Genomic DNA, 20,895 nt, shown 5'->3' with positions numbered 1-20,895 from the left:
GAGAAAATAAGTTTCTGTTTGTTAAAGCTATCCACTTCTGGTATTTCTGTTACAGCAACACTAGATAACTAAGACACCAACATTCTTCTCAGTTCTGTAAAAGCTTCACCGAGACTTGAATTGTTTTTTTGTTTTTTTAAATTAATTTTTATCGTGCTTTAAGTGAAAGTCCACAAATCAGGTCAGTCTTCCATACAAAAAATTGACATACACCTTGCCATACACTCCTAATCGCTCTTCCTCCAATGAGACAGCACAGTTCCTGCCTCTACTCTAAGATTTTAATTGTAACTGAATTAAATTGATAATAATAATTTGGGAAGAATTGACACTTCAAAAATACTAAAGCTTTTTCTTCATGGAACATAGTGTGTCTTTCCATTTATTTAAGTCTTCTTTTTTGTCTTTCAGTAAAATTTTATATTTTGGTTCATACATATTTTATGTATTTAGTAAGATTATTCATGAATATTTTTTCTTTGTTGTTGGTAACAAATGATCCTTTTCCATTATATTTTCTAATTGGTTATTATTGACATTATAGAAAAGCTATTAATTTGGGGATTTTTTTTTTAACAAGTATTGGGATAGCTTAGGAATTCTTTTATTAATCGTAATAATTTCTTTTGGTTCTCTTTATGTTGTAGGCAGATAATCACATCAATCTGTGAATGAAGATAATATGGGTTCTTCCTCTAATAATTTTGCCTATTTTTTTTTCTTGTCTTATTGTCTTGGTTAGAACGATATGCATAGTGGGAATCCTTATATTGTCCCCCCCCCCTTTTTTTGTAATGCTTCTATGTCTAACGGTTACATATAGTGTTTATTATCGGTTTCTGGCAAATATCCTTTATTATATTTAGAAAACTTCCCTAGCAGTGTTTTATTAAAAATTAAAAAAATCATCTACTAAGATGATCGTATGTTGCTTTTTTTCTCTCTAGCCTAATTATGCAAAGCATTCCATTTACCAACTTGCTAATGGTGGATCATTTTAGATTTGATATATTTTATCTAGGAATTTTTGCACGTATATTCATAAATGGTTGGTCTGTGGTTTTCTTTTTTATGCTTTGTCAGATATCGACGTAAGGATTGGAATAACCTTGCAAAAGGGGCTGGGAAATCCCTCTCTTCTACGCTCTGGAACAGAGGTCAGCAAACTGCAGCCCATGGGCCAAATCCAGCCCATCACCTGTTATCGTAAATAAAATTTTATTAGAACATTCATTCCCTGTTCATTTACATATTGTCTATGGCTGATTTCATGAATTCCTCCTATTTTCTTTTTACCCTTTTTCTTGCTTCCTCATTTGATCACTTGATTTGTTTATTTTCAGTCAAAACACTTAAGAAATTTTCTCTGAGTATGGCTTCGATTGGGTCCCAAATAGTGTCACCATTGCTGTTACCACATCTATTAATTCCTATTTGGAATGATCACCTTAACAAGATTGGGAAATTAGAAATTAAAATTTTTCTGATTATTATTTCCTATGTCCACCTCCTATCCCAAGCTCAAATACGAATAATTACAAGAATACCAAATAGCTGCAGTTTGTTGAATTCTTACGTCAGACTCTTTCAATCCATTATTTTATTTCATCCTTATACCAATCCTATAGGTTGGTATGATGACCCTTATTTTACGGACTAGAAAACAAAGGCACAAAGCAGTTAAGGAACGCACACGAAGTCACGTGATCTGGTCATGTGTTCAGTAGCCCTGCAGCCTGAAGCCAAGGCCAGGCCCGTCAGTCTCCAAAGCTGCTGCTTTTTCCATTGTGCCTCCTGGACTGGCTTCCCCACTCTTCTCTCTTCAACCCTCTGATTCTTTTGTCCTCTTAAGTCCCTTGACTTTCGCTCCACATCTGCCAGGTGTTTTCAGCACATCAAGACAGCGCACTACCTGTTGCCACTGAGTAGATTCCGACTCATAGCGACTCTACAGGACAGAGTAGAACTGCCCCATTGGGTTTCCAAGGCCATAAATCTTTACGGAAGCAGACTGCCACAGCTTTTTCCTACAGAGTGGCTGGTGGGTTCAAACAGCCGACGTTTTAGTTAGCAGCCGAGTGCTTAACCGCTGTGTCACCGGGGCTTCTTCAGAGCACCACAGGCCCCAGAAACCTGTAGCTCACCAGCCTCTCTAGTGTTCCACTGAGACACAGTGTGGCCTGGTGGCGAAGGGCAGAGATTCTGGAGCCACTGCAACTGGGTTCCCGTCCTGTCTGCTACTTACCGTCATGTCACCAAAGCCAAGTTATTCTCTTTGTGAACTTTCCAGAATCATACCCGGCCACATAAACACTAAATAAAAAGTGTAGAGAGCTCCAGAACAGCTCTTACCTCACCAGCATTAGAGACTAGCTCAGCAGAGAAATGAGAGGCAGAGATGTTTATAAGACCTTGTCACAGTTTACGAGTGCATACTCACCAATATTCTTCTGGATCTCTATGACAAAGTGCTTCTCCGGATTCTGGCAGCTAAAGTCAAAGACCGCCCTTTCTTCAGGCTTGATGGACAACATGGATAGCTGTTTTTTCGAAATGACGATATAACAGGGCTTCACCGGCACAGTTGGGGTCCCAGGCTTTATGGAAATTATAATGCCGCTTCTAGGTGGCAGGGCAATAGCAAAAGCTTCTGCAGAAAGGAAGAGAAATGAAGTAAGCAGGCTGGTTTAGGTCTGCAAACCCACTGTGGTCCCCCTTCCACTGGCCCTGGGAGGATGCCCCTTGATAATACCTCTGTTCCCTCCAGCCTGGTTGAGAAGGGAGATGGTGCAAAATGACAGGTAGGTCATATCTCACCTCACCTATGGGAAGAACGGGGCCTCTGGTGGCATGACATTAAGAGGTGTCTCTCCATGGGCTTATTAACTTTTCTAAAAAGTTAAAAACTCGACACCACATCTTGAGCAGAACATTTTTAGATACCCCATTTGTGAGGTATTAAATAATGACCAGAGAAACTGCTCCACCTCTCATCCGAGTATAGAAGAAATTCCACAGACAGAAACCATCCGTCTGTAGAGAGACATGTGTATCCGTGAATAGCCACTGTCTTCCGCCCAGGACGCTTTGGATGCCCACTTACATACATGTGGTGGGGGCTAGGAAAACGTTTGCAAACATTAGATCTAAACATAGTGTGTCGATAAAGTTGGAAAGAAAAACTTGTGTAAAACAAAGCTGATACCTGAGACTGGGGTTCAGCAAAAACATCTGAACAATGACAAGCAAGTGGGATGGGGGCTGGTTATTAACAGGGGTGCCCAGGGTCCCTGGGTGGCACAAACGGCTTGTGCTAGGCTACTAGCTGAAAGGTTGGTAGTTCAAATCCACCCAGCAGTGCTGTGGATGGAAGGTCTGGTGACCTACTTCCGTTGGATTAACTAAACCCAAACCCGTTGCCATTAGGTCAATTCCCACTCAAGGCGACCCCCCGTGTTTTAGAGTAGAACTGCACTCCATCGGGGTTTCAAGGGCTGTGACCTTTCAGATTATGGAAATAGATGCTTAGGTGGGGCCCTAAATCATGGAACAAGCCCAATCTCTTCCTTCTGCCTTTGCTTTGAGTGACTGATTTTTAAGTCCTCTCAGGTCAAAAATGAGAGAGCCACTTTTCTCCTTAGTAGCCAAAGTATTCACTGCCCTCGCCCTAACCTGCGTCCTGACTGGGTCTCTGGGCAGCCAACTGGGAGCAGTGAATGTTGAGATGGCTGTCTGTAGGTGGGTCTAATGGGGTGACCCCAGCGCCCACAGAGACTCGCAGAGCTAGAGTTGGGGCCTCTGCTGCACCGTGTTCTGCCACAAAGATGGTCAGTGGTAGTGATGGCACGTGCACATAAAAAACCCATCACTGTTGAGTTGATTCTGACTCAGAGCAACCCTACAGAACAGAGCAGAACTGCCCCAAAGGGTTTCCAGGGTTGTCGTCTTTACAGAAGCAGACTGCCACATCTTTCTTCTTTGGAGCTGCTGGTGGGTTCGAACTGCCAACCTTTCGGTTAGCAGCTGAGTGCTTAACCACAGGGTTTCTCAACTGCATATAGAAGATGTTTAATAAACACTTGACGGATAAATGAGTGGACAGCAATCTAACCAAAAGCTTCTCTTTGTTTTCAAGCTACGCCTTTTCCCTCCTTTAAAAAACTTACTTTAAACCAACTTTATTGAGGTATAATTTACATACAGTAAAAGGGACCCACCCATTATAAGAGTTTTGACAAATGTATATGCCATGTGACCATGACCACAATTAAGATATAGAAACATTCCCATCATCCCCCAAACTCCCTAGTGCTTCTTCGCAGTCAACTTCCACCTCTATCACTGGTTCCAGAAAACTACTAATTAGTCTCGCCTGATCCGGACCTTCCCATCGATGGAATCCTACTCCATGTTCTCTCTTGTACCTGGCTTCTTTTGCTCAGCATAATGTCTGTGAGATTCACCTGTGTTATTGCACAGAGTTCGTCCCTTTTCATTGCTGAGTAATATTTCATTGTCTAGACAGACCATGATTTATCAGTGAACATGTAGGGTAACATTTGGGTTCTTTCCTGCTTTTGACTAGCCCTGTGTTTCAATTTTACCATAGTTGCTCACCTGCATGAGGGCTGGATGCATTTCTCCCCTCGTGGGCAGTGAACGAGACTGCCTGGACACCCACAGCTTCCACAGATGCATGGGGTCAGAGATTTGGATTTTATCAACCTCTTGCCCGTTCTCTCCCCTTCTTGTTCACTCTGCTCCAGCCCCACTGGCCAATAGCTCCTTCTATAGATAGTATGGAAATTGACCCCTGACCTGTGGTATGAACTGCAGCTATTTTTCCCATTTCATCATCTGCCTGTTGATCTCACTTGGAATGTTTTTTTCCGGTCAGAACTTAGCCTCTTTGGGCCTCTCCTCCTTCATTTGTAAAATCAGAGGGCTGGGCTAGAGTGACTCTAAATTCCTTGCCTCTCTGAGTCTGTGATCAGTACCCGAGTAAGCGAGAAGTGATTCTGTCCCCCTAAGCATTCCTGACTACTGCCCAGCAGTGACGCACCTCACAGCACCAGGGCACCAGCACGGCCAGCTTCGTGACAACTTTCGAGTGGGTTTAGATTTTCATTTTTGGAGCAAACCTTCTAATCTCTCCAACCTCAGCTTGTGCCCCTCCCTCTCTGCCTTTGTTATGCTCAGAACATCCTGGCTTCTTTCTGGAACGTTCCAACCTCTTCCTACCTCAGGGCCTTTGCACTTACTGGCCCCAATTCCTTAAATGCTCTTTCTCTAGGTCTTCTCGGGTTGGTTTCTCTCTGTTTTTCCAGTCTCAGTCCAAAGGTCACCTCCCCAGAGTGGCCCCCTGACCAGCCCCCTAAATGTTCCTCCTACCCCAGTCATCATCCTCTGCCTGTCACCCTGCTTTACATCTGTCCTGCTCTGTCTCTGAAGCATGGCACTGTGTTACCTGTCCACTTGCTCTGTATCCTGAGATTAGAATACAGCAGCTGGGACTTGCCATTCTGTTCAGTAGTAGCCTCTGAACCCAGAACAGTGCCTAGTGCCCATGTGGAGGCAGAAAGTTACAAGCCCCCTAATGTTTCCAGGTGGACATAGGTGGCTCAGTGGTCGAATTCTGGCCTTCCAAGCAGGAGACCCGGGTTAGATTCCTGGCCAATGCACCTCACGTGCGGCCTCCGGCGGGCTGTCAGTGGAGGCTTCCATGCTGTTATGATACCGAACAGGTTTCAGCAGAGCTTCCAGACTAACACAGACTAGGAGGAAAGGCCTGGAAATCTACTTTTGAAAATCCGGCAATGAAAACCCTATGATCACAGTGGTCTGATATACAACTGACCATGGGGATTGTGCAGGACCGGGTAGCATTTTGTTCCATTGTGCATGGGCCGCCACGAATTGGGAGCCAACTTGACTGCACCCAGCAACAACGTCTCCATACAAAAAACTATGATCCAATTCTCATTCTTGCTGCATCCAGTTTCTAGTAAGCACACCACCATCCCTGGGTTCTGGGTGGGCTAATAAATCTTGGCAGGAACAGCCTCAGAGAGAGAAAACATTCTTGGAGGCAGAAGTTTATTTGCTTGGATGCTTTGTCCTCAAGCAGGGTGGCCATTTAGAATCTTCTGAAATAAACCTGAAGGCGCAGGGGTTCTTTAAGACATCAGATTAAAAATAAGTCCAAATCCATGTCACAAACTACAGTCAGGTTTTTATCCAGCTGTACAACCCCCGTGTTCTTTTTCTGTAATCATAAAAATGTCCTACTGTGGTATTTGCAGAAAATTCTTGGACCACGCAGTTTCCAAAGGCCTGGTTCCTCTCCTGGGGCCTCCAACCCCTGGTACCCAAGTGACACTAATTCACTGTTGCCTGAAGCTGCCTCCTGTCTCAGGGTGCCCCCACCAGTGCATACCAATTTCCTTCTCTTCCTTACTTCTTGTCCTGTGTGCTTTTTCACCCTTTGGCCAAAGGATTATTTTAAAATCCTTGACTCTGAGATGATTACTGAAGTCTCTGGGTGGCACAAACAGTTAAAGCGCTCGACTACTAGCCAAATGGTTGGCAGTTTGAACCCACCCAGAGGCACCTCAGAAGAAAGTCCTGGCAACCTGCTTCCAAAAGGTCACAGCTTTGAAAACCCCACGGAGCAATTCTATTCTGCACACATGGGGTCACCAGGAGTAAGAATCAGTGGCAACTGACAACAAGATAATTACAAAAAATTTTTTTGATTAAGTGTTAGATTATAGTGACGATAAGCAGAATCAACGGTTGTTTGGGGTAGGGAGGCAGAAAAGGGGATGGAGCGCAAAGGGGCACGAGGAACATTTGTAGGGTGAGGGAGCTGTTTTGTGTCTTATTATGGTGGTGGTTACATGACTGTGTGCAAATACCACAATTCATCAAACCGTACGCTTAAAACTGGTGAAGTTTATTATATATAACTTATAACTTAATAAACAAAAAAGAGAAAAAAGCTTAAGTGGTAGAAAGATTGTGTTTCTATACAAAGTAGGCACTTGAATGAATCAAAGAATATTCATGACTACCGTGAAAATATTACTGGCTAGGCTTAGTTTCTCTCATGGGATGTGTAATATTTCCAAATATCTTTAAATTAGATTCAGAAATGAACGAGGCTGGGCTCACCAACATCTCACCACTCAGTTCTTCTCTCCTGCTTTCAGCCAGGGCAACCAAAAAACCAAACCAGCTCCAACTCAGAACTGCCCCACAGAGTTTCCAAGGAGCATCTGGTGGATTTGAACTGCCGGCCTTTTGGTTAGCGGCTGTAGCTCTTAACCACTCTGCCACCAGGGCAGTGCTCCAAATAATCCCGTGTACGTGACAATTTAGTCTATAGTTAGTGATAACCAAAGAAAATTCATCATCTCTTTTAGAAATTCATCATCTTTGTTTTTTTCTCTTAGACCTCTGAAATCATGTATTCATGGAACAAACTTTTCCTGAGTTTGAAATATGTTCTAGGCACCATAAACAAAAAAAACCAAACCCGTTGCCATCAAGTCAATTTCGACTCATAGCGACCCTATAGAACAGAGCAGAACGGCCCCACAGGGTTTCCAAGGAGCGGCTGGTGGATTCGAACTGCCAACCGTAGAAGCTCTGTATGGTCTATAGCGAGCTTTTAAAACTGATGAGTCCCAAGTCCAGTAGTCCTCAGATGAACCCCAGGAATGCGTGCTGGAAACGTCTGTAGTTTATCGCGAGAGATAGGGGTTCACTTTTACTTTCTCTTCATGTAGAGAGCCAATGGTCCCAGCTGTAATCATTGAAAACTCCAACCCTTCCTTCCTGAATTACTAATGCCACCTCTATTTTTTATTTCGAGTCTATATAACCCAGATTTTCATCCAAACTCATTCTGCAGACAAGAAAAATGAAGCCTTGTAAGGGTTAAGTAATTCACCCCAGGTCAGACTTTTAACACCTTACCATGTTTTTCCACTCTGACCGCAAGATGACCAATCTAGTTCCTATCTATACTGACCAGAGAACTCGGGGCTGAGGAATCCTCACCTGGATACCTGGCTCAAAGCCCAGAGGAAACATGAAGCTACAGTACGTGCTCAGCAAAGCCAAGCCTCACCCCCTTTGTAGCAGGAGGAGGTGACGTCTATCGTAGCTTGCTGCTATACTCACTAGAGTCACAGCTGAGGACACGCCATCCACATAACTATCATTTTTCAAGGCCCCCTCAGCCTACATGACAAAGGTATCAGCTGGAAGGTGAGAAGACGATGATGCAACCTTGTACATACTTGTTATCTCGATTCTCCCCTCCCCCACCCCACAAATTCCATCACGCTAAAGGCACTGACACAGCGGCTAAGAGAGATGGACTGACTACTAACCAAAAGGTCAGCCAGTTGTTCCTTGGAATCCCTGTGGGGTAATTCTACTCTGTCCTATAGAGTAGCTATGAGTCTGAATTGACTCGACGACAACGGGTTAATAAAGGCACTTATCCGACATTCATCTGTCAGTTTGTTGTGCTGTGGTGGCTTCCATGTTGCTGTGATGCTGGAAGCTATGCCATCAGTATTTCAAAGACCAGCAGGGTCCTACGACCAATGACTGCCCAGACAGGGAACACAACAGAGAACCCCTGAGGGAGCAGGAGAGCAGTGCGATGCAGACCTCAACTTCTCATAGAAAGACCAGACTTAATGGTCTGACTGAGACTAGAAGGACCCCAGAGGTCATGGTCCCCAGACCTTCTGTTAGCCCAAGACAGGAACCATTGCCAAAGCCAACTCTTCAGACAGGGATTGGACTGGACAATAGGATAGAAAATGATACTGGTGAGGAGTGAGCTTCTTGAATCAAGTAGACACATGAGACTATGTGGGCAGCTCCTGTCTGGAGGGGAGATGAGAAGACAGAGGGGGTCAGAAGCTGGCTGAATGGACATGAAAATAGAGGGCAGAGAGAAGGATTGTGCTGTCTTATTAGGGGGAGAGCAACTAGGAGTATATAACAAGGTGTACATAAATTTTTGTATGAGAGACTGACTTGTAAACTTTCACTTAAAGCATAATAAAATAAAAATTAAAAAATCAGCTGGGTCATCCCTGGTGGACAGATTTCAGTGGAACTTCCAGACTAAGACGGACTAGGAAGAAAGGCCTGGCAATCTACTTCTAAAAATTAGCCAACGAAAACCTTATGGGTCACAAGAGAATATGGTCTGAATTGCTTGCTTTGGACATATCATCAGGAGGGATCAATTGCTGGAGGAGGAGATTGTGTTTGGTGAAGCAGACGGTCAGAGAGGGTGAAGGAAAACCTTAGTGAGATGGACGGGCACAACAGACACAACGATGGACTCAGACATGCTGGCAATCGTGAGACTAACAGATCAGGCAACACTTTGTTCTGTGGTACATAAGGTCACCAAGGGTTGGAGTTGACTCAGTGGCATCCATCCACCCACCCACCCACCCACCCATCCATCCACCCATCCAACCATCCATCCATGCATCCGCACTTACTTCAATGCAATAAAAGTAGCAGAGAGACCCCACTGCCTGAGTAAGATAATTCGTAAGCTCATTTTATCCCAAATGCTTAGAGCTGGAGAAGGACATGTTGCCTGCACATTTTTTCCTCTTCTCCACTCAGCACCATTAATCATACGTTGAAATTGCAAACACCAACCCTGTGGAATAAAATCTCAGCCATCACCACCCCCTCCCCGGGTCCAGCCTGGCACATCTGAGCGCTTGATAAATGTACTGTAATCTAAAGAAAATGGATGGGGCGTTTTCCTCTTTAAAACCTCCTTCTTTTGTCTCCCCAGGAACTTGGTATTTCAATGGTCTAATGTTTCAGAAGATCTATTGTCCCAGTTCACAGAAATCCAGGCAATGCTCCAGATTCCGGTGTGATTTCAAGGTCTTTCAGGCTCAAAGAAACTCAAGCGGACCTTCACTCTAGCTGCCCGTGGGCCCCCAGGCTTGCAGCGCATTCTGGAAAGCTTGCAAAGCATCGACCTGTGCTCATGAGTCACAGCTGTCTTCCTCACTCTCCTCCCTCCTGCCCTCTCCTTATTAGGGCACCTTTGCTAGTTTCTGCCTCGCCAGCAGCTTCTCAGGTGGGAGTTTCCAATCGTTTTAATCACCATTCATTATGACACACAGGATATTATACAAAGGTCCCTGTGATTTCTTCTCCCTGTATCCCATTTCTTTGCAATTTCCGATGTAGCAAAGAGGAACAAAGGAATTCCATCAGGTAAATGCCAGGGAAGTTACTGTCTCTCAGATTTGTCAAATGAAAAGGCTGACGACAAAAAAAAAAAAACAAAAAACCCAACCAGCTACTGTTGAGTTGATTCTGACTCAGAGTGACACTGACCCGTGGCGATCCCAACTCATGGTGATCCCACGTGTTGCAGAGTAGAACTGTGCTCCACAGGGTTTTCAAGGCTGTGGCCTTTCAGAAGCAGATTGCCAAGCCTTTCTTCCAAGGCATCTCTGGGTGGGGTCGAACCATCAACCCTTACCGTTAGTAGTCGAGCGTTTAACCATTTGCACCACCCAGGGCTCCAAAAGGCTGACAAATGTGATTCAAAAAAATTTTAGATGAGTCCCAACCAGTTGCCTCAATTCTGGGTGTGGCTTCCTGGGGGGAGGGGCTCAGCCCTCCTTCACTCTCTCCACCTAAAGAAGATGAACTGAGCGGCTCCTGAACTGAGTGGCTCCCAGCCAAGGACCGGGCTAAGCCTGGGCCCCAGGAGATAAATAAGACGACGGACGTACAGTCCTCAAGAAGCACCGAGATGTTGAGGGAGACAGACACAGAAACCAGAAAAGTATAACATGAACCAGCATGGGGCCTTCCATACAAGAGGCTGATCAGTTACGGATTGCGTGGGAGACATATTTTAAAGCAAGTCCATGAAGGGAAACCAATTCTGGTCAAAACAGCCTCCGGCCTCTCTCAGGAAGGTCACATGCAGACCAACGTCCTTCTCCCAAGTCCACTGGGCTGGGGCTTCCTCTGTGGAGGGAGCTGGTCCCTGCTTCTCCAGCCGAGCACCAGAAAAAGTAGGGATTTGCTCTTTGGGACCAGGCTTGGAAAATCCATTTCATTCAATTGTGCATGGTCCCTCCAGGCACAGGGTGCTCACACAAGAGGCCAAGGAAGTGACACCAGCCGAGGGGACCACAATTCACGCTCTGACCTCACACACGCCGTGAGGCCACTCACAACTTAAATGACTTCTGCCGCCTTTATTCCTTGCAGGGGGCAATTGCAGAATTCACCTAAGTTAAATGTATGTTTGTCTGTCTGGCCCACCAGACCCCACCAGGCAGTCAGCAACTAGAGGGCACCAAGTAAGTTCGAGGTATCAGAAGACACTGAGGATCAGCTATTAACTCCCTGGGGGTGGTGGTCAGCGGAGGCTTCACAGAGGAGGCATGACTTAAGATGGGTCTTGGAAAATGAATAGGAGCTTGCCAGCCAGGGCATAATATGATGAGTGTCGGGAAGGACAGGTGGAAGGAACAGCAGGTGCAAAGACACAGAGGTGTGAACATGGCTTCTCTGGGACCACAACAAGAAGTTTAGTTTGGCCAGAGGGCAAGAGAAATGAGGGTGAAGAAGGCCAGAGAGAGGGTCAGGGGCCAGGATGGAAGGAGCTTGGCTGTTGGCGACGGTCTGGGTATCCCCCGGGGGGCACCAGCATCTCACGGCAGCTTTGTGTAGTGGTTATGAGTGCAGATTCTAGAACCTGACTGCCAGGTGGATTCCTGCCTCTACCACTTACCAGCTTTGTCCCCTCGGGCAAATTACTCACTTGCCTCCTTCGGAAAATGGGGATAATAATGGAATTGCTGTGAGGAGTAAATAAGTTAATACCTATAAAGTGCTTAGAATGGTATCACGGAGTCTGCCTGTGTTACTGTTGTTATTAGTAATACCACATTACAACGATGACTCTGGTCATGGGGCACCAGGGAAGGATGTTAAGCAGGGAAGCAATCAGAGCATCAGCCTTGTTCCGGCTCTAAAGCTCAGGCTCCTCTGTGGTGGGGCCAGGGCTAGGGTGAGGTGGGTAAGGCACCTAGTATGTAAGCACACGACATCGAGAGTGAGCGCCTTCTTAACGTTTGCACCCGAGGCGCCTCATCCACTCCACACTAATCCCAGCCCTGCTGACTAGGTAGTAAAGTCCTTCTATCGTGTAGGCTCATGTGACTCCAGCATCCCTTTGAGGCTCAGAGAGGTAAACGCCTTCCCCAAGTCTGCCCCGCTCAGGAAGCAGCTGAGACATTCTGGTTCGACCTCGGCACCGCTTTCCTTCTCACCACTGCAGGGTGTCATACTGAGCTGCCCTCTTGAAGCTGCCAAGGCTGAACGAGTCAGCCAACAGAAGGGGAGGAGCTGCCATTTTACTGTGTGAGTGGACTTGTTAGCTGGCACCAGGGCCTGCTGTGGGGATGCAGTGCTGGAGTCCTACTAATCTGTGGATCTGGGGCAGCGAGGCTTGAAGGCGGTGGAGGGGCAAGTGGCTTAGACGCCCTAAATCTATCAGTCATTAACTTGACCAGGTCCATTTTACAGACCCGTAAACTAAGGTCTACATCTCACCAACATGAAGACCACTGAACCACCTACCTGGAAATAGTTAATTTCCCACATCCACATAAGAAAGAACCGGAACACAAGTGGCCCTTTCAGGCAATAATCAGTCTCTTTCAGACAGGAAACCCTTGGAATCTGGACCCCAAAATTCAAAACCCGTTGCCGTCGAGTTGACTCCGACTCATAGCAACCCTCAAGGACACAGCAGAACTGCTCCACGTGGTTTTCAAGTAGTGGCTGGTAGATTTGAACTGCTGACCTTCGGGTTAGCAGCCGTAGCTTTCAATCACTGCGCCACCATTACAGCAAACGCGTAATGAGTGCTTGATACGTGCCAAGTTCCGTGCCTACATTTTTTTTTTAATTATGGCAAATATATAGGTAACAAAATGTTTGCCATCTCTGCAATCCTCATATGTACAGGTTGATGACATTAATTACGTTCATTATGCTGCTCAGTCACCACCATGAACTGCTCCCAAACTTTTCCAACACCCTTATCAGAAGCTCATTGCTCCTAATACGCTTGCATTTGATAAACATTTATAAATCTTCAAACTTACCCCAGAAAGTAGTTTATAACAATCATCCCCATTTTACAGACAAAGAAACTGAGGCTTAGAGAGGTTAAGTGACTTGACTGGGTGTATATATATATATATATATATATATATTTTTTTTTTATATGGTTAGTAAGAGACAAAGCCAGGGTCTGTGCCTAAACCGCTGACTCCAGAGCCCAGGGCGTCATAAATGACTGTTCAGTGGAGATAGCCCTGCCCAAGAAATTCCATACACCACCGGGCACTTTTTGACAAGAATGGTTTGTTCTCACCATCAAGTCAATCAAAGACAGAATAAAACATTTCTAAGCTGTTGGCTCTCCGGGGGGGTTTCTGGGATATGGAAAGGGAAAGATGTTTGTTTAAAATGGTCAAACAGGCACATTGCAAGAATACAAATCCTTCATTTCAAAATACTTCGCAAGTGTAGTCTGAAATTAAAGTTCTCTGGAATTTGAAACTGGGGTATGGTTCTCGTTTTATTTATTTATTTTTTTTTGGTGCAAGGACCTGAGAACGGTGAACCTGGCATGGTTTAGCTGCTGATGGTTCCACAGCGATATGAAGTTTGCCTGGGGGGCTGTGGGTGGCTAGGGGCTGAGCTGGTGGCAAAAGAACAGCAGCCAGGATCCTGGAGCAAAGCACTGGGAATGAAAGGCTAGTCCCAGGTCTTGGCAGAGGAGCATCCGTGGAAGTCTCGGCCCCTGGGGCTAACTTCTTGAGGCTGCTGTGAGCGAGACTCACAGGCGAAATCAGTTAGACTCACAGGCTAAGTTTAGCAGAACCCTCCATGTTCCTATTCACTAACCTGCCTTTCCTTTAGCTGGGAGGGGTGACTCTCAAAGGGTCTCTGGTTTGATTGGCAGGCAATGCTTCCTCCTGGCCCAGAGACCTACCTGTCCTTCCAGGTATCTGAGCTCTGAAGCCACTTGTGGGTTGGCTTGGAAATCAAGCAGGCCCTGACAAGACCCACCAACTCCCCTGCACTCTTCCCACCTCCTTCCCGGGCTGGCTTGGGGGAAAGCAGCCTGGAGAGGTGGTGGGACAAATCTGCTGTCTTCTGTGGAATGGTGGTGCCTACAACTCATCCCCAGAAAGAAGCTGGAGCAAGATATGGCAGTTGGGCAAGCTGGAGGAATACTCCAGGGTACTGTGGGGGGTCTGGAGGAAGGGGTGGGTGGTAGAGCAGGTGACCGCCCTAGTCCCCAGCCCCCAACCATTCTCACTCCCAGTTGATGGCACTGAAGTGCAAGGACTCACCTGCTACGCCACCACCACAGCTGCACAGGCTCTCCAAAGGACAGGGCCACATCGTGAGCCTATACACTCAACATTGTAATTATCATTTAACTCCCAGGAGGGACTGGAATCATAGGCCCACAAGTTATGAATAAAGAGCCTGGGGGTGATCTAGTATAACCTCTCAGCCCTTGCAGGTTGTACCTGGGGAGGTCAGGGCAGGGAAGAAGGCACAAGGAAGTAGGTAAAGGGCACGAACAATGACACTTGGTTTTGTAACTCTAATGAAAGCTGGCTGACCCTGGCCACATCACTCAAGGTAATTTTGCCATGGCTTGCTTTGGGCATGTCATCAGGAGGGGTCAATTGCTGCAGGACATCGTGTCTGGTGAAGTACAGCGCCAGTGAGGGTAGAGGAGACCCTTAGTGAGATGAACTGGCAGAATGGCCACAATGATGGATTCAAACATGCTGGAGATCACGGGGATGACCAGGTGCTGATACAAGCAGGTTAACAAGATTGAGTCCCAACCTCTAAAGTAACATCCAGGGACTTCAGGACTCAAGGGATATGAAGTGGCTATCCCTTTCAGTGAGAGGGACCAACAGCTTCCTTTAAAATAGTTTATTATTTCCAGAGTTCTTAGAATGATCAAAGAGTACAGCACAATAAAGTTCAAATACCAGTGTTAAAAAGAGCCCTTGGACTCCTAATCAATCCAACTTGTTGGGATAATTTATCAAAACAGGCAGCCGGGGTGCCCATTCATTCACTCCCTGTGCTTAATCTCCAGTCTCCTTCGGAAAGAAAATTACTATATGCAATGAGGCAAGTCGTTTATTTTCTAAAGTGACTGGGCCACCCTCCAAAGATGACACTAGTGACCAGCTGTTTGCAGGGTGTCTGTGAATTGCTTTTCTAAAGTGGTGATGGGTTTGCATGGGGCCATTCAAACCCTTTTTTTGTATCTTTCCCTTTCATGATCAAAGACACACATCTGTCCTGGAGATGTTATGTTAGCCACCCACAACTAGGGTCTGGGCCACAGTCCAGGGCAAAAATGGACGCATCTATATATGCGTCCCTGGGACAATGGCCATTTCCAACCCAAGACATGGACATGAACATTTAACTCTGTATTGTAGCAAACCACATCGGATGGAGGAGGATTTCAAAGGGGACCACAGAGGTAGAGAAAGCTGCATGGTAACAGATGTGGAACGTGGGAACTGCAGAACTGAACAACAAATATAACTCAGTTTATGACCACAGTAAATAATTCATGGCAATATGCTAAAACGCCACAGGGCCACTTTATATCACATTAACATTTTATGAAATGTTAAAGAGGTTCATTTTGTCAGGCCTTGAAGTGTGAATCAAAACAACCAGGAAAGTCACTGAGGATCACAAGGACGGATGGGGAAGAATCAAAGGAGCAGATTAAAAAACCAATCTGTGTGCACGCTCAGGGCAATACACTCAACGTTGGGCCGGTAGTTCCCCCACCACACCTGCAAAATGTTGAGAAGTTACTGAACCTCTCATTTCTTCAGAGCATTCCAGCCCGAGAGTATTGAGTTCCAACTGGCCCAACCTTGCCATCAGAGGTTAAAGAGTTGTCCAATGTCTTGTGATAAAAATTAAGCGCGGAGATGGTTAAACAAGACTCCAGACAAAACGCTCTATGATTCCATTTATGTCAAGTTCAAGAAGAGAAAACTAACTTATGGTTTTGTAAGTCAGAAGAGTGGCTACCTTTGGAGGGAAGGTATTAACTAGGGAAGGGCAAGAGCAAAACTTCTGCCAATGTTCTAGATCTTAATCTGGGTGATGGTTACAAGACACACATACGCAAACACACACAAGCATGCCTGCACACACACATACATACACACACATCTGTATATACGTGTCTGTATATGTGTGGGCATTACACATATATATGTAAAATTCGTCAGGGTATACACTTACGATTTGAATACTTGATTGTTGCCATAAAAACAGATTTTAAAACTCAAGAAAAACCATTGCTACTATTTGAAACTTTCTCTGATGGTTCAGGAGATCAACCCTCCCATAGCCCCTCTGGGCATGCACCAAACACCTGGGTCCTGCACCAAACTCCTGGGTCCTGCTTTGTGCCTGCACAGTGCTGGGCACTGGGGTCTCATGGGCAAATGAGTCAAAGTCTCTGCCTTCGGGGTGTTAGGATCTTGCAGAGCTTCCCACTTCTTGCTACCACCAATTGTCTCTTGCACAACTCTGAAAATGGAGAAGAAAAACCTGTTGGCTTCTGATTAACTGGTCATTACCTGTGGCCTGAGAGGCAAAGTGCAGTGAGTTACGCTGGGGGTGGGGGTGGGGGGCCGGTTTGCAGTTGGTTCATGGGTGTTGTCCCAGACTCGTGAAATGCGGAACCCTGGAGTGTGTCCAGGCTTCCTCTTTGGTGAGAAGAGAAGTATAGTGTTGGAATGGGATACACTAGCACATTTACAAAGCAAACCTTAGAGTCAGAAGGCGTGTTCCCTTGTAAATCCAAGAATCAATTGTTAATCATTAATTTTAATAATGACCAAAAATTAGGCAAAACTACTAAGACTCAGAATCATACATACTCATAATAATGGCTTTGAGGAATGAGCGAGAAATTTTTCTTTAAACAAGAAAAATGATGTCAATAACTATACCAATACCAATACCCACTGCCGTTGAGTCATAGCAACCCTACAGAACAGAGTAGAACTGCCCCATAGAGTTTCCAAGGAGCACCTGGAGGATCTGAACTGCCGGCCTCTTGGTTAGCAGCCATAGCTCTTAGCCACTATGCCACCAGGGTTTCCTGTCAATAACTAGCAAATGCAAAATATGGAGAAGAGTTATGAAAAATCAGAGGGAGCATTTCCCTGGTGGAGTCCCTGGGTGGTGCAAATAGTTAATGTGCTTGGCTGCTAACCAAAAGGTTATAGGTTCAAGTCCACCCAGAAGCACCTCAGAGTAAAGGCCTGGAGATCTACATCTGAAAATTCAGCCATTGTGAGAACTCTACGAAGCTCAGGTCTACTCTGACACACATGAGGTTGCCAGGAGTCCAAATCGACTCAGTGGCAACTGGTATTTCCCTGGTAAGAGAAAAACTGGTCAGAACTTCACTTAGCCTGTGTTGGCCACTTGCACTCACAAGACTTCCTTTCATCTCTCAATGCTACAGATTGAACAATAGATTTTCGCTTAAAGACAGACGACTGTAGCTACTTTAAGAAGCATTCTGACAGGATCGCATTCTTTGGTGATTAGGAGCGATATAAAATTTTTACTTGTCTGAACATAGCCAGGAGCTGGTCAAACTAAAAAAATTTTAGTTTAAAATGAGCTTTTCCAGAAGGTTATATCAGCCTATTTCTACCTTATTATTCATCGTCCCTCAAAGGATAATGTAGAGACGGGTGGGGCTTGGGGTGACTGGGAAATGCTTCATCACCAAAACAGCCACTTTTGCCTTAGTTCATCCAGTGGCTTTGAACATCCAATCATGAGGGAGAAGGCAGGGGAGGAGCAGAAGGTCCCATGAAGACAGAGATCTGTTCTGGGGCCCTGTGAATACTGGGCCCATCACTCAACCTCACATGAGTAACACTTCCTGCCTCGAGTGCCCACTCACTCTCACTTCCGTCACTGACTGGGCCCATGCTTGGCTGGGCCACTTGGACAAGCCACCTTACTTCCTTAAGTCTCAACTTTTCCATCTGTAACATTTGGAAAAACACCAACTGTGTGAGGCTTTTACAAGTAAAAAAAAAAAATTTTTTTTTTTTTTTTTAATGAGATTATACGTATAAAGCACAGAGAATAGGGCCAGACATGTGGCAGGCCCTCAACTAGTGATGGCCACTATCATTACCACCCTTACGGGTGGACGAAGCTGCGAGCCACTGACCTTGTGGTAGGCAGAATTCTAAGATGGCTCCCAATGACCCACAGCCTTGTGTAATCTCCTCCCCTTGAGCGAGAATGTGGTGGGCTTTCACTCATGTGGTTAGTTTATGCTGTATGGCACAGCTGCTGTAAGCAAGGGAGATAATCTGGTGGGCTTGACCTAATCAGCTGAGCCTGTAAAAGAGATTGGGTTTTTCCTGGAGAAAGAGATTCAAAGGAGAGAGGAATCTGACATGATAGAGATTATCTATAGTTGGTTTTGAAGATGGAAGAGGGCAAAAGGCAAGGAATTTGAGTGGCCTCTAAGAGCTGAGAGTAGCCTTGGGCTGATGCCAGCAAGGAGATGAGGGCCTCACACCTATAACCACAAGGAACTGAACTCTGTTACAATCACATGGGCCTGGAAGAGGACTCTGAGCTCCAGATAAGAATGCAGCCTGCACATAAACCAGAGACTACATCAGCCTGAGACCAGAAGAACTAGATGGTGCCTGGCTACAACCAATGACTGCCCCGACAGGGAACACAACAAAGAACGCCTGAGGGAGCAGGAGAGCAATGGGATGCAGACCCCAAATTCTCATAAAAAGACCAGACTTAATGGTCTGACTGAGATTAGAATGACTGCGGAGGTCATGGTCCCCATATCTTCTGTTAGCCCAAGACAGCAACCATTCCTAAAGCTAACTCTTCGGACAGGGATTAGACTAGACTATGGGATAGACAGTGATGCTGGTGACAAATGAGCTTCTTGCATCAAGTAGACACATGAGACTATGTTGGCATCTCCTGTCTAAAGGGGAGATGAGAGGGTAGAGAGGGTCAGAAGCTGGATGAGTGGACTCGAAAAGAAATAGAGGAGGGAAGGAACGTGCTGTCTCATTAGGGGGAGAGCAACTAGGAGTATATAACAAGGTGTTTATAAATTTTTGTATGAGAATCCGACTTGATTTGTAAACTTTCACTTAAAGCACAATAAAAATTAAAAAACAAACAAACAACAATACACATAGCTCAACCATGTATACGAGACTAAATGGGCACACCGACCCAGGGACAAGGACGAGAAGGCAAGAGGGGAGAGGAAAGCTGGACAAATGGAAATGGGGAACCCAAGGTCGAGAATGGGAGAGCGTTGACATGTCATCTGGTTGGCAACTGATGTCATAAAACAGTGTATCCATTAATTATTCAATGAGAAACTAATTTGCTCTGTAAACCTTCATCTAAAGCACAATTAAAAAAAAAAAAAAGAATGCAGCCTGGCTAATACCTTGATTTTAGCCTTGTGAGACCCTAAGCAAAGAATCCACCCATACTGTGTTTGAACTTCTGACCTACAGAACTCTGAGCTAATAAACGGGTGTTGTTTTAAGCCGATATGTTTGTGGCAATTTGTTATGCAGCAATTGAAAACTAACACAGGACCCATAACTAGATGAACACTAGGCAGGGAAAGATGGGGTGGTTTTTATAGGACCTGCAGAGCTGCTCAAGGAACGGGGTTTGGACCATACAAGATATTGTTTGGGACACCGAGCCTCCCCTTTTACCTCAGTGTCATTATCATAAGTCTAAAATATTGTATTTACTGTAACTTTAGTGTCCAGATGCTAGAAAGCAAACAGGGAAGGAGGTGGATGAGCAGGTCAGAGAGGTGATGCTGTGGCTGAGAGGTCATGGCTGGTTATCTCAGCTTGACCTATGGGCCGAGCAAGAGGAAAAGCAGCGTCCCAATCGGAAACCAGAAACCCAGAGAGATCCAGTAGGGAGCCTGACTTTTTAAAATCCAAAGAGTTCAGAAGTGTTAGGCTGTGAGGTGCTGGCCAAGGCAGAAGACTAATAGGAGGTAGTCTCCAGAATGATAGCGCTAACTTAGCAGCTCCCATTTGTTTTGCATCTGCCATATGCTGCGTACTTTCTACACATTTCCTTTAGGTAGATTGTTCAAATTCATTTGCTGGGAAGACACACACTTGAGATTCAAACCCAGGACAGCCTAACTCCAAAGCTATGTACCTTCTGCTACTCCAAGATGTCCACCCTCAAGGTCACAGTCTGCTGGGCAGCCTGGGCCCAAGTGCTCGCCCAGCACCCCAACTAACGAAGAGCAGTGGTCCAAGAGACGTGTTTCAGTGTGTACCATTCAACACCACAAACACAGAGAGAAGAGCTGTTGTTTGTTTTTCCAAACACCCACTATGAATACCCACTCTGCCCTTTGCCCTAATAAGAGGCTCCTGGGACCACAGAAAATGTTCCATAGGTAGGAGGGCGGGTAGCCATCCAAGACAAGGGCTCCTCCCTTGGCCTGTGATCTTGCCCCTCACTGAGTCTCCAAATTCTTCCTCATTAATGACAAGTCCTGGGCAACCAGGAATGGTAACGGCTCATCTCTCTCATCTCTGACATCTTAACCCCTCCCTTGGTGCCTTTACTTCCGATACTTTGGCAGCAGTCTACGCTCCGCCTTTTATCATTGTCTGAAGGCTGACCAATAGCTGACTCACCACCTGC

General features: G+C 45.6%; 1 protein-coding gene across 1 annotated transcript in view; it reads right to left on the bottom strand.

The window, feature by feature from the left end:
• Positions 1–20,895, bottom strand: part of CDCP1 (CUB domain containing protein 1) — a 74,683-nt gene that overhangs the window by 38,872 nt on the left and 14,916 nt on the right. Inside the window, exon 2 of the mRNA XM_023547803.2 lies at positions 2,441–2,650. Within this exon, the coding sequence (XP_023403571.1) occupies positions 2,441–2,650 (210 nt within the window). The remainder of the gene's footprint in view (positions 1–2,440; positions 2,651–20,895) is intronic.

The sequence above is a fragment of the Loxodonta africana genome, chromosome 22 (assembly GCF_030014295.1).
Source record: "Loxodonta africana isolate mLoxAfr1 chromosome 22, mLoxAfr1.hap2, whole genome shotgun sequence".
NCBI lineage: Eukaryota > Metazoa > Chordata > Mammalia > Proboscidea > Elephantidae > Loxodonta > Loxodonta africana.
The sequence above is the reverse complement of the archived record's forward strand: the minus strand, read 5'-3'. Positions and strand labels throughout refer to the sequence as shown.